We start from the raw sequence: 15,285 nt of genomic DNA on the forward strand, positions 1-15,285 counted from the left end.
TGTGTGTGTGTATGTGTGTGTGTATATGTATATATATATATATATATATATATATATATATATATATATATATATATATATATATAAAATAAATAAATAAATGAAAACCGCTGTTATAAAAAACAGTGCTTGCTAGCGGATTTTGGCTTACGGACTCCACTTAGTCGCTTACATCCTCCCTGCCCGATGATGCCATTTCTACCAGTTTGCTTTTGAGTAGTAGACCAGTGGAATATTTTCTTGTTTTGCTTGTATTCTGCATATTGTTGAAGGGGAGCTCACCTGGACTCCTGATGTATTATTTCACAACTGTCTCTTATAGGTTTATGAAAAGTAAAATATCAGACCTAATTTGCTAGGGCCATTGCAGGGCACCAGAGAATGTATTAGGTGACAGATGCATATCTGTATTCACAGCTAGGCCTATTTCTGCTCCCTTTGTGTGATTTAAGGCTGAGTGTCCTTGGCCTTCCTTGCAGTGGGCTGTAGTTGTACACGTGTGTGACTTACATGCTGCTGCACTATGCAGAGTCTGCAGCCTTTACTGTCTACTTTCTTGTGCCTTAGGATGGTGTGTGGGTAGATGATAGCTGTTTTTTTCTATCCTAAAAGGCTAAATGTATATGTGGTGTGGGGGGAAAAAGAGAATATACAGATTTACACGCAGACATTACCACAAATGTATTGCAGTCATGTGGATTTTGGGTATACAGCTGAGGACATGGGCTGTTAGATCGCTGCTAGCGCATCTGTAATATCCTTTCCCCATGGCTCTTTGTGCTTTTATTGTGCCAAAAAAATGATTTTATATATATGTAAATGAGGCAACTAACGGAGCCCAGCCCCGGCCACTGTGAAGGAGCCCAGCACCGCCCCGCATCCTCCGAATCTCCTCCTTGCTCCTCGACGTCAGTGCTAGAGCGCCGTAATCTCGCGATGTGTGTCGTCATAGTGTTCCTTCCCTGTGTTGGCATCTGCCTCAGGGAACAAACTGCGCATGCGTTAGCTTGCACATAGCAAGATTACGGCGCTCTAGCTTTGTGACGTCGGGGAGCAAGGAGGAGATTCGGAGGATGCGGGGTGGTGCTGGGCTCCTTCTCGGTGGGTGGTGCTGGGCTCCTTCTCGGTGGGTGGTGCTGGGCTCCTTCTCGGTGGGTGGTGCTGGGCTCTTTCTCGGTGGGCGGTGCTGGGCTCGTCTAAGGTTAATTTACCTATCTATAAAATCTTTTTTTTTTTTTACACAATAAAAGCACACAGAGCTATGGGGACTGGATATTGCGGATGTGCTAGCGCCCATCTAGCAGCCCATGTCTTCAGCTCTATACCCAAAATCCAGGAGACAGGTTCCCTTTAAAGTCAAAAATGCATATGTTGCCAGATTAAGATATTTGTTAATTTCCAGCTGCTTCTAGTGACATATATAAGAAGAGGACTATTGATATTTGTAGATATGAGTACTTTTGGGCTGTTGAGATGTCTTCCCATTGTGCAAATTGGAGGCAAAAACACAAGGATCTGACTATGGAAGTAACATTCTCCAAACTAACATGTAGAGATGAGAGGAAGAGGACAGGGGACATGCCTGCATACAGTATGTGTGGGTGTCAAGAGGCTCGAGATCTGTGTTAAACAGGTTGTCTCCTAATAGGGAATAATTGGTTTCATGAAACAATAACCTTTGAAGACAATGTATTACAATGTTACCTTTAAAAAAAAAAATTATTAGAGGGGTATTCCAGTCTGGATATTTGACATATCAACAGGATAGACCATAAATTTTTATTAAGTGGGGTTCCCACTATCTCAAGAAACAGGCCTCGCCATGAATGATCATGTGCGGCTTTCTCCAGTCACAGCCGTAGGACTTCTGAATATAGCACTGTGTGCTCGCTCTACTAGTTTCACAAGTCCCATAGCTGTGAATGGAGAAGATGCCGCACATGTACCCATTCACAGTGGGGCCTGGTTCGTGAGATGGTGGGAACTGCACCTATCGAACATTTATGGCACATCCTATAAATGTTCAGATTGGACAACCCCTTTAAGGGTACTTTCGCACTACCGTTTTTCTTTTCCGGTATTGAGTTCCGTCCTAGGGGCTCTATACCGGAAAAGAACTGATCAGTTTTATCCTAATGCATTCTGAATGGAGAGCAATCCGTTCAGTATGCATCAGGATGTCTAAAGTTCAGTCACTCCATTCCAGAACACTTTACTTCCGGAACATTTTACATTGAAATGCATTAATGCCACATCCGGCCCTAAATTTTCCAGAAAAACTGATCCGGTTTTGCGGTCTGCGCCTGCGCAGACATTTAAAAATGTGAAAAAGATAAATACCGGATCCGTTTTTTCCGGATGACAATCGGAGATACGGATCCGTTATTGCAATACATTTGTGAGACAGACGGATCCGTCTACAAATGGTATTCGTTTGCATACAGATTGCCGGATCTGGCAGGCAGTTCCGGCGACGGAACTGCCTGCTGGAATCCAGCGACGCTAGTGTTAAAGTGCCCTAAGCCCATAGCTTTATTAATGTATTTGTTTCTGTACAGGTTTAATTGTTAGAATTTCTCTCTGATCAGTTTTAATATGGTGTCAGTAGAATGTAACCGCTCACCTAGAACTTTGAGGGGTTTTCTGAGATTTTGATACTGATGACCTCAGGATAGGTCATCATTATCTGATCAGTGGGGACTGACACCCAGGACCCTGCTGATCAGCTGTTTGAGAAGGAACTGGAGCTCCTGTGAGCGCTGCGGCCTTCAGCTTACCAAGCACAGCGCCATAAATTGTATAGCGGCTGTGCTTGGTATTGTGCTCAGCCCCATTCACTTGAGAAGTGCACAGTGAAGCAAGATCTAACGTCCTCGAATTATCACCGCAGGGCACATGTGCCCAATGCCACAATAGAAGAGTCCTGGACTAAGTTTCATTGGCTTTCTTTTGTGAGGATGGAGTGATGGATGGGCGGGCAGGTCTGGGACCCTAAACTCCAGCTGCATAATAGCGTTCTGGTGGTTTAGTGGTCTTAAACCAGGTGACCGGTTCCCGTTATAATCTCTCATCTGCATATGGAAAAATTTGGCTGTTTACAGGTTACATCTAGCATAAAAATCATAGTTTGTCCTATGGTCCTTACAGGGACTGTCTAACTTCAGCAAATAGCATTTATCATATAGAGAAGGTTAATACATGGTACTTACGTATTGTGATTGTCCATATTGCCTCCTTTGCTGGCTGGATCTATTTTTCCATCACGTTATAAACTGCTTGTTTCCATGGTTACGACCACCCTGAAATCCATCAGAGGTGGCCGTGCTTGCACACTATAGGGAAAAGGTCTGGACTGTGGGAGCGCACATAGGCTGGTGCTTTTTCCAGTAGTGTGCAAGCACGTCCACCACTGCTGGATTGCAGGGTGGCCGTAACCATGGAAACACGCAGTGTATAATATGATGGAAAAATGAAACAAACCAGCAAAGAAGGCAATATGGACAATCACAATACATTAGTAAGAGCCTTGTATTAACTTTCTCTACATGATAAATGCTATTTGCTGAAGTGACACAACCTTTAACATGATCCTTTTCGTAATACTAAGGCTGGCTTAATGCCACATTTTGACCTACTGTTAATACATACAGATTGGGGGGGGGGGGGGGGGGAGAATATAAAAGTGTAATATAAAAAGCTTTTCTATCCTGCAGAGTCCAGCAAAAAATATAATTTTATTTTTTTTGTATTTTTTTTTACAATGGAACGCTACCTGTTTAAGGTATACCAGGTACATTTTTTGTGTACATTAAAGTTTGGACAAAAATGTGATGTGAACTCGGACTAACCAGTGGTTTTATTTGAGTGAATTCAGTCCCCTGGTTTTGTTAAATTTTTTTAAATGACTGCAACTTACAAAAGGAAAATCTTTTATATAATGAAGTACATCTCTGAAGTATAATGAAATATTATTTTTATTTGCAATATTCTACTTTCAGGAAGCTCAGGTGGAATATGTGAAAAGAGTAAACTCTACTCTGATGGGAAGAAAAAGTCCTTGAACACTGGAATCATCACTGTGCAGAATTATGGCTCCCATGTCCCCCCCAAAGTCTCTCATATCACTTTTGCACATGAAGTGGGGCATAACTTTGGCTCACCAGTAAGTCCACAAGGTTTTTGAACTGAACTGGCAAAAATGTGTAGGAGAATTTGGTCCCATCACAGGATAGGATGTATACATTGCTTATAATTAGTTCTATGTGACACTGTAAGTAATGGTTATTTACCTGGTTACTGGATGCACGCCAAGTGGACCCACCATCAGCTTTAGGCCTCATTCAAACTGATGTAATGTACGTTTTCTGGGTGCAGCAGTTCTACTTGTAGAACCATAAATCCTCAATGGTGCTGTAAATACAAAATATATACAGTACAGACCAAAAGTTTGGACACACCTTCTCATTCAAAGAGTTTTCTTTATTTTCATGACTATGAAAATTGTAGATTCACACTGAAGGCATCAAAACTATGAATTAACACATGTGGAATTATATACATAACAAACAAGTTTGAAACAACTGAAAATATGTCATATTCTAGGTTCTTCAAAGTAGCCTCCTTTTGCTTTGATTACTGCTTTGCACACTCTTGGCATTCTCTTGATGAGCTTCAAGAGGTAGACCCCTGAAATGGTTTTCACTTCACAGGTGTGCCCTGTCAGGTTTAATAAGTGGGATTTCTTGCCTTATAAATGGGGTTGGGACCATCAGTTGTGTTGAGGAGAAGTCAGGTGGATACACAGCTGATAGTCCTACTGAATAGACTGTTAGAATTTGTATTATGGCAAGAAAAAAGCAACTAAGTAAAGAAAAACGAGTGGCCATCATTACTTTAAGAAATGAAGGTCAGTCAGTCAGCCGAAAAATTGGGAAAACTTTGAAAGTAAGGGCTATTTGACCATGAAGGAGAGTGATGGGGTGCTGCGCCAGATGACCTGGCCTCCAGTCACCGGACCTGAACCCAATCGTGATGGTTTGGGGTGAGCTGGACCGCAGAGTGAAGGCAAAAGGGCCAACAAGTGCTAAGCATCTCTGGGAACTCCTTCAAGACTGTTGGAAGACCATTTCAGGGGACTACCTCTTGAAGCTCATCAAGAGAATGCCAAGAGTGTGCAAAGCAGTAATCAAAGCAAAAGGTGGCTACTTTGAAGAACCTAGAATATGACATATTTTCAGTTGTTTCACACTTGTTTGTTATGTATATAATTCCACATGTGTTAATTCATAGTTTTGATGCCTTCATAGTCATGAAAATAAAGAAAACTCTTTGAATGAGAAGGTGTGTCCAAACTTTTGGTCTGTACTGTATAGATATAGATATATATAGAAGAAAACCACTGGCAGCACCACCCTAGGTAAGTATAAGGAAAAACGGGTGCAATATCAAAGTATGGTAACAGGTGCTTACCCACTTATAGAAAGTAAATCGGACTGCACTCCAAAACGTATCTTCAATCAAAAAGCGACGTTTCGGCTCAAGCATGAGCCTTTTTCAAGCATTGGTCAACAGTGAACAACAGGTATATAAAGGTGTGCCAATACATACAATTAATCAAACAACATAATTGATGTTGATATATAGATCGGGACATGTGCTCTGGTTTCTCAAGGACGCGCCGATCGGCGCAATGGTATATGTGGGCGAAATCATTCCCCCAGGTAGCAATTCATTAGTCTTCCCTATCTGCACATGTGCACTATTACAGTTGATGCACTAATGATATATTGATGTGTTGCAGATGTAACCAATTTTATATCTCATGGTGTTTCTATATGTAATTTGCCATATTATGGAGTTTATTATATGTAATGCACAAGTCACTTTATCAATCATGATCATTATGCGGTTTTTGCACATATCTGTATACTGCACACATGCATTATTTTTAAAGTATCAATTATGTTTGATTAATTTTATGTATTGGCACACCTTTATATACCTGTTGTTCACTGTTCACCAATGCTTGAAAAAGGCTCATGCTTGAGCCGAAACGGCACTCCGATTTTTTATTTTTTTTAAACTATATATATCTATATCTATATATCAACAGTTACACAAGGGTACAATACATCAGTCTGAGGCTAGCCGATTGCAGCCTGTTTTACCTGGACAATTTCTGTATGATCTTGGGCAAAATATTGGAATTTGACTGTTAAACAGGACTATTCAATTTCTAAGTTATGATTGACTGAATGCACTGAAGCAAAGTCAGTCCCTGAGCTATATATACATACAAAAATCAGACTGCACTCCAAAAGACTCTTCAAAAAGTCAATGTGTTTTATTCACCCATAAAGTGGCAAAGAGCGACGTTTCGGCTCATACATGAAAAAAAAAAAAAAAAAAAAAAATATATATATATATATATATATATTTTTTTTATATATACAATGTATTTGGAAGCTGGAAAAAAATTCCAAATCTGCTGGAATTGGGTCAGTACGTGTTACTTTTCTTCGCTGGGTCAGTACGATTACTGCAATAACATATTTATAGTTTTTCTTGTGTTTTTGAAAGCCTTGAAAAACTGATTTCTTTTTTCATTGCATTGCTGTGTTCTGATCCCTATAACTTTTTATATTTACGTCTACAGAGCTCGTGTCAGGAAATCTTTATTGTAGTAGGATTAATGTCTTCACAATTTTATTCATAATAATGGGACAACACTCATAGATCAGATGCAATTAGGATTTTTCTTTTATTGAAGTAATTCCACACAGGATATTCACATTTGGGAGTAATTGCAATGTTTTTGGCAAAACTGGGAGAATGCCCTTTATCAAGCTCAGGTTGCCATACATTTCAGCTTTGATGAAGGACATCCTCCCAGTTTGCCCAAAATGTCCCTATGGAGCCTTGTCGCAGGCAGGGCTCCATACAGACATTGCTTTGGTAGGCATAGGAGGCTACCACAGCAAACACAGTTCCATTGATCTCACCATGGGGGGGCGCTGTTCTGGTTTCACTGCTCAGTTGCCGTCTTCACAATTAACCATGGCAGCTAAGGGATTAAATGGTGATAACACCGAATGCTGACTTTCTCAGAGTGTCTGTTGTGTAAAACAGCAGACATCCAGCAGCTATGATGCCTGAGTGAGCGCCATCTTTAAAGACAGCCCTACGTGCGGGACGTGGTTAATCCTACCTCTATATCATTAATAAATAAGTTAAAAAAAATATTGCAGAATGTGAATTAGAAGTTTCTGTGATCTACACAAACGCCCACCCAGTGAGTCAAAAAAGGATGGTGCAAAAGTAAAGGCCTGTAGTTAAACAAATTTGGCTTTTGAAAAATAAAAAGTGTGCCGTAATTGGTTGCTATGAAAGCTGTGCTGCAATTCGTTGCTGTGGGCATGAGGGTCACGGTCACTGTTGTCGACAGTCACCTGATCTAACCCCCTACGACTTCTTTCTGTGGGGCTACATCAAGAACTTGCCCCACAGCCCCAGGATCTGAATGACCTGAGGTGATGGATCTCTGAGAAAGTAGAGTCCATGTTCGAGGATATGCTGGCACATGTCTGGATAGAACTGGACTAAAATCTGCCATGTCACCAATACAGCTCACATCGGGCATATGGATAGATAAAACCTGGATAGTGTCCCTTTCATATTGGTAAATTTGTGTCATGTCCTATAAGTTATAAATATTGAGCCTATAATTATGCACCATTATTTTTGAAACACCCTGTATACAGTGATCCCTCAAGATACAATGGCCTCAGGATACAATATTTTCAACATACAATGGTCTTTTCTGACCCATCGTAAGTTGAAATTAGACTCAACATACAATGTCTCAGACTCAGATCCAACCAATTAAGGGCACTTCTCTGGTAAAATAGCTGGATTAGTTGCTAGTTAGCAGCTATTCCTGACTGTTAAAGTATATGTAAGGACTTGTCTTATCTGTCTTAGTTATCTGCTTATTTTTCTTAAATCTTCATTTTCTCTGATCTTGGATGACATTTTGGGGCTTTGGAATCGATTACTCAAGTTACAATGGCTTCAACCTACAATGGTCGTCCTGGAACCAATTAATATTGTATCTTGAGGGACCACTGTATATACAAAAATGTGTGTGTATATATGTGTGTGTGTGTGTGTGTGTGTGTATGTATGTGTGTGTGTATATATATATATATATTTTAGTAGGAAGTTACAAGGGGTCGTCACTGATGGTAGGTATGTGTCACCGAGGTTCCTGGCCTCGGTGAAGTAAGAGCCGGTATTTTAATGTGTCAGCGGCATCTAATGCTGAATGTCACTTTTGCTATTTAGTATGGCTGTAAATAGCTGATCCAGGACGGCTCTTATTGGGAGTAATCAAAGTGCTGGGTGGGTGACTACTCCCCACGTTCCAGGCCGGGTTTTGACAGTACCTGGCTATCCTTAAAAAGGCAGCTGGGCTCAGCAGCAGAGCATGCCCTGTGTGTTGTGATCTGAGACCTGTGTGTTGGGAGAGCAGGCCATCTAAAGCCTGCATTTAGACTGTAGTAGACAGAACCTCCGACATGGTGACATTTTTTGTTATGCATGAACTTTCTACTTGGTGTGAACAAACACCAACCCTGCAAAGAGTGTTTTTTGTTTGACCCTATGTGTGAATAAACACTGACATTTGAATTACGGATAGCTGTTGCAAAAAAAGTTTATTAAGCATGCTGTCGATTTTACCCCATTTACATGTGTTGGTGTGTAGGAGATCATGGTTTTGATGTGATGGAGCTGCACTACTTCTACATCTGCCACAGTCGAGGACTATATAGCCTTTGTTTTTTGGAATGTCTTCCTATTTTCCCTATTTACTTAAATGTCTTGAGTTATTCCGTAGTGCTCTTGAATGTTGCATTGTGTTTTTCTCTGAAGAAAGTGTTTTTTTTTTATAACAGATAGCGATATATAATATATATAAAAAAATCCTCTTCTATTATTAAGACTCTCACATGTTGTCTGTTCACCACAGCATGATTCTGGCTCTGAATGTACACCAGGAGAGTCCAAGAATGTGGGATTTAAGGAGAACGGTAACTTCATCATGTATGCCAGAGCTACGTCTGGGGACAAGCTTAACAACAACAAATTCTCGATTTGCAGTGTCCGTAATATTAGTCAGGTCTTGGAAAAGAAAAGGAATTTTTGTTTTGTTGGTATGTATGTATTTTTTAATCTCCACCTATTGCGCATGCTCATGTGCATGGAGATTTACCATAGGACCAAGTTAAAATGATTTTCTGTAGCGCTCAATAATGTCTCTTCCTGATCGATGGGTCTAGCCGGTCCTGAGCATGTTACACGAATTATGCTGTGCTGCAGCCTAAGAAGATGGAGCTTTCTAACTGTTTCCTGAAGAGAATGTGCCTGTGGTGCTGGGTGACGAGAGAAGGTCCCAGCAGTAGAATACCCATCGATCAGAAATGGACTTCATATACTAGTGATATGCTATTGCTTTCTGTAATCGGTAACCCCCTTTAAAGGGGACATGTCACTGTTAAAATGCAATATAAACTAAAAGCAGCATGTCAGATCTGCTCAGCTCCTTCTGCTCTATAACAGGCTGCCTGCAGCTCAAACACCATATTCAACATGACAGGTTCCCTTTAAAGAGTATTTACACTTTAGAAAAACTTTTTTTATATATATACAGTGGGGGAAATAATTATTTGACCCCTCACTGATTTTGTAAGTTTGTCCAATGACAAAGAAATGAAAAGTCTCAGAACAGTATCATTTCAATGGTAGGTTTATTGTAACAGTGGCAGATAGCACATCAAAAGGAAAATCGAAAAAATAACTTTAAATAAAAGATAGCAACTGATTTGCATTTCATTGAGTGAAATAAGTATTTGAACCCCTACCAACCATTAAGAGTTCTGGCTCCCACAGAGTGGTTAGACACTTCTACTCAATTAGTCACCCTCATTAAGGACACCTGTCTTAACTAGTCACCTGTATAAAAGACACCTGTCCACAGAATCAATCAATCAAGCAGACTCCAAACTCTCCAACATGGGAAAGACCAAAGAGCTGTCCAAGGATGTCAGAGACAAAATTGTAGACCTGCACAAGGCTGGAATGGGCTACAAAACCATTAGCAAGAAGCTGGGAGAGAAGGTGACAACTGTTGGTGCGATTGTTCGAAAATGGAAGGAGCACAAAATGACCATCAATCGACCTCGCTCTGGGGCTCCACGCAAGATCTCACCTCGTGGGGTGTCAATGGTTCTGAGAAAGGTGAAAAAGCATCCTAGAACTACACGGGAGGAGTTAGTTAATGACCTCAAATTAGCAGGGACCACAGTCACCAAGAAAACCATTGGAAACACATTACACCGCAATGGATTAAAATCCTGCAGGGCTCGCAAGGTCCCCCTGCTCAGGAAGGCACATGTGCAGGCCCGTCTGATGTTTGCCAATGAACACCTGAATGATTCAGAGAGTGACTGGGAGAAGGTGCTGTGGTCTGATGAGACCAAAATAGAGCTCTTTGGCATTAACTCAACTCGCTGTGTTTGGAGGAAGAAAAATGCTGCCTATGACCCCCAAAACACCGTCCCCACCGTCAAGCATGGGGGTGGAAACATTTTGCTTTGGGGGTGTTTTTCTGCTAAGGGCACAGGACAACTTATTCGCATAAACGGGAAAATGGACGGAGCCATGTATCGTGAAATCCTGAGCGACAACCTCCTTCCCTCTGCCAGGAAACTGAAAATGGGTCGTGGATGGGTGTTCCAGCACGACAATGACCCAAAACATACAGCAAAGGCAACAAAGGAGTGGCTCAAGAAGAAGCACATTAAGGTCATGGAGTGGCCTAGTCAGTCTCCGGACCTTAATCCAATCGAAAACCTATGGAGGGAGCTCAAGCTCAGAGTTGCACAGAGACAGCCTCAAAACCTTAGGGATTTAGAGATGATCTGCAAAGAGGAGTGGACCAACATTCCTCCTAAAATGTGCGCAAACTTGGTCATCAATTACAAGAAACGTTTGACCTCTGTGCTTGCAAACAAGGGTTTTTCCACCAAGTATTAAGTCTTTTTTTGTTAGAGGGTTCAAATACTTATTTCACTCAATGAAATGCAAATCAGTTGCTATCTTTTATTTAAAGTTATTTTTTCGATTTTCCTTTTGATGTGCTATCTGCCACTGTTACAATAAACCTACCATTGAAATGATACTGTTCTGAGACTTTTCATTTCTTTGTCATTGGACAAACTTACAAAATCAGTGAGGGGTCAAATAATTATTTCCCCCACTGTGTGTATATATATATATATATATATATATATATATATATATATATATATGTATATGTATGTGTGTGTGTGTGTATATATGTATATGTGTGTATATATATATATATATATATATATATATATTAGCAACATGTTAAAGGTTTTGGTCAGTGGGGGTCTAAGTCCTGAGACCCCCACAAGTCACTAAAACGAGTAAGAAGCGCTTAGCTGGCCACTTTTTCCTCCCAAAAGACAGGGATGAAGACTACCTCAGACTTTCCATTGAGGCGATCATCAGTTCTGTCTTCATCAGAGAGAAGAGGCTGAGCTTAGTGGAGTTCTTCCTAATCCACGCTTTAGTGATCGGGTTGTTGGGGGTCTCAGCACTTAGCCTACAATGTTAAGGTGTAGTTACGCCTTAAATTTCTGCATTCCATCTATTTCCATCACTTTTTGCTATAAATTTTTCTGTGTAGAAATTAAAGGGAGTGTCCAGGAGTTAGGAGTTTATGTAGTATACCACAGGACCTGCCACCAAGTCTGTTCTAGAAATAATTGTATTCTACATGAAATGACAATTGTGGAAATATCTTCTTATAACTGTATGTTGTGCCCCTCCTATTGGTACATTGCCATCTAGGTATCACCAGTTGTGGGTTTGTCCCTGCGCAAATGACATTGTCCAGTCTGTGCTGGCGGTGGCAGATCGTGCAAGGACTCGCCTGACAAAGGGAATAATAGAGGAAAGGCACAACATGGTCATAAGAAAATATGCACTACAGCAGATGTCAGGAGACGTGACGGGTCCTCTTTAAAAACTCAGGGACTGCACTGCATGGAGTGCCATGTACTTCTGTCCATACACTGACCCGGTGGATGTCATGTGGACATAGACTTTTATAGCAGCCAAAGGTGACCGAAGTCATTAAACGACTGAATTGGTTATAGTTTTTTCATATTGACACTTCATGTGTGTTACAGAGTCCGGTCAGCCCATCTGTGGTAATGGTCTGGTTGAGCAAGGAGAAGAGTGTGATTGTGGCTACAGTGACCAGTGTAAAGAAGATTGCTGCTATGATGCCAACCAGCCGGAAGACAAGAAGTGTAAATTAAGGCCTGGAAAACGCTGCAGGTATGTTTGTGCCTAGCGAGTCTCGCAAGCTTTAGACAGTGTGGGCACAGATTCTCTGTGAAGACAATAGCCACAGATTGGCACTGAGCTGTCAGTATGATTAAGTGCTCCCATTTCCATAATCTGATGGGATCTGTTAGGCATGACATTCTTCATTCATTATCTGCATTCTGATTGCTTTGTGTTGTCCAATTAATTTTTTTATTTTAATCAAAATTTTAGTTTTGCACCAAACAGAAGATTTATTATGGATTGTTGTTTTTCCTTTATAATTTTAACACTTAGAATGCACCCAGAGAAAAAAAATGTATAGGTCTTCAAAAATGTTTCTACTTTGAGGGTTAAAGGTCTTCTCTTAAATTGCCAAGTTGTGATCTGGTTGTATATTAAGGGGGTTTTCAAGGCTTCTGATACTGAGGACATTTTCTTGTAACGTGACATTTGTCACAATGAAATCTGAACTGCCCACTGCTCTCACTATATATCAGTCATACGGTATATCCATGCAGTAATAGAAAATAATCATATTCCTCCTCAACCTTTCATAATAATTAAATTGAGGCAGCAAAGCTACAGGGGGAAATGTAGACACCGACAGGTTAACAGCTTAATCCTGTATCAAAATCACTAAAACAGAGTTGGAGAATTTCAGACTATTCCTGCTAATGTCTGTGTATGTATCAGTTAGACACATAGGTGAATGACTTATAGGACCCCAAATGCATCTCTGCATCAAGTATTTCATCCCTTAGCGTAAAGACTAAACTGAGGCCTCGATTGTACTTAGAGGACCTCTCCCCACTCCTGACATGACTGTTTTAATAGCTTTATGCATTCCCCATGTAATAATTCTGGAACATATTCTTATGGCTCTGTGTTGTGCTGTTCCAACTGGAAGTTGTGAATGAATTGCTAGCAGTCTGCAGTAAGGGTACAGCGGGGTGGTAACCGGTTGGGGGTGTGTACCTGCACAGTCTGAAAATGGCAGCACTGATTGGATAGAGTCAGACTGTGCAGGTACACACCCCCAACTGGTTACCTCCCCTCTGTACCCTTACTGAAGGCTAATAGCAATTCATTCATAACTTCTAGTAGAAATAATAAAGGAACGGCACAACACAGAGCCATAAGACTAGATGCTCCAGAATTGTTATTACATGGGGAACGCATGAAGCTATTAAAACAGGCATGTCAGGAGCGGTGAAAGGTCCTCTTTAATGTCTACATAATGTGTTTCAGTTCCAGCCAGGGTCCTTGCTGTACAGCACAGTGCAACTTTAAAAGCAACATTCAGAAGTGTCGTGAAGAATCGGACTGTGCAAAGATGGGAACATGCAATGGTTTATCTGCACAATGTCCTCCATCTGAGCCTCGAGAAAACTTGACTGAATGTAATCGTGAAACCCAAGTCTGCATCAAGGGGGTAAATATCAGAACCCATTTGTCTTAATTTTAGATCCGTAGTGAGCTCTGTTGCTGATTGAGTTGTTGTATGACATTGGATGTTGTATTGTGTAATAAACATAATTTTATTTTACGCCCTTACTCACTTATTTTACACAGCGCTTTACAGACATTAGCATCAAGCTGTCACCAATTGGGCTTACAATCTAAGTTCCTATCAGTATGTCTTTGGAGTGTGAGAGGAAACCCAGACAAACACAGTTAACATACGGAGAACATATAAACTCGATGCAGATTTTGTCCTTGGTCAGATTCAAACCTAGGACTCCATCACTGCAAGGCCAGTGCTAAACACTGAGCCCCTGCGCTGCCCGAAACATTATGATTTTTAACTTAAATGGTCACTAATCTTTCATCAAATTTATTGGTAATCAATGAACAGTACAGGAGAATCTAAGAAACTTTGTTATGCTATAAAAAAAAAAGCTCTTTCTCCCTCTAGCAGTTTACTCATTCCACCCCCCTCCCCTCTCCATAGACTTTTTTGGGCAACTGTAATTTGATTGCTCAGTGAGCTGACAGCCTGTCTTGACCACTGTCTTGGAGAATTAAGGGTGAATAGCCTGATAAGTGAACAAAGAGGCATTTTATTAACAAAGTTTCCTATGTTCTATCTACTAAATATATTGCTTGCATTCTCTATCCTGATGCTTGTATTGTATTAACAAGTCTGCAGGTTGCAATTCGAAACTGTCAGCAAACCTTTAGCAGACACGTCCCTATCACCTTAGTTCATATCAGAAAACTGTACAGTACCTGCTGCATAGACTGCACTTCCCAGAATGGAGCTCACCGGAGTATGCATACATGGAGCTGATACCTCCCGGTATTCCCTGCTGGCTCAAAGCCAACAGAATTGTGAATGTAGCTCTAGAGTAAAACACAAACTAACTTCGGGATCAGTACAAGATAAATGAAATCTATATACAATCTTTTCTTTATATGCAATTTACTTTTATGTATAAATTGTGTAAGGTATAAAAGTGTAGCAGAGAGACAAGCTGCAGTTGGCCCCTCTGTGCACCCGTGCTCCTCCTTTTTCCCGTGCTCCTCCTTTTTCCCGTGCTCCTCCTTTTTCCCGTGCTCCTCCTTTTTCCCGTGCTCCTCCTTTTTCCCGTGCTCCTCCTTTTTCCCGTGCTCCTCCTTTTTCCCGTGCCAGCACTTTCCTCTCCAGAGCCAGGAGAGATGACTATGCCTGAACCTGGAAGAGGAAACATTAGGAGCAAGGGTGCCCTGAGTGCGCCCACCCTGTGCACTTAACTGCTTATTTGCCTATGGATTAAAAGTACTTTCTCTCTTGAATTAAGCAACGGATCACTAAGTTAAAAAGTCATATTTCATTTAGCTGAGCTAGTCCTACAAGGCGATATGCCTGGTTTAACAGTGAATTTC

General features: G+C 40.9%; 1 protein-coding gene across 1 annotated transcript in view; it reads left to right on the forward strand.

The window, feature by feature from the left end:
* ADAM10 (ADAM metallopeptidase domain 10) overlaps nt 1-15,285 on the forward strand; it is a 192,876-nt gene that overhangs the window by 160,875 nt on the left and 16,716 nt on the right. Inside the window, exons 9-12 of the mRNA XM_040413883.1 lie at nt 3,999-4,162; nt 9,029-9,212; nt 12,279-12,429; nt 13,669-13,852. Coding sequence (XP_040269817.1) covers nt 3,999-4,162; nt 9,029-9,212; nt 12,279-12,429; nt 13,669-13,852 — 683 coding nt within the window. The remainder of the gene's footprint in view (nt 1-3,998; nt 4,163-9,028; nt 9,213-12,278; nt 12,430-13,668; nt 13,853-15,285) is intronic.

The sequence above is a fragment of the Bufo bufo genome, chromosome 1 (genome assembly GCF_905171765.1).
Source record: "Bufo bufo chromosome 1, aBufBuf1.1, whole genome shotgun sequence".
NCBI lineage: Eukaryota > Metazoa > Chordata > Amphibia > Anura > Bufonidae > Bufo > Bufo bufo.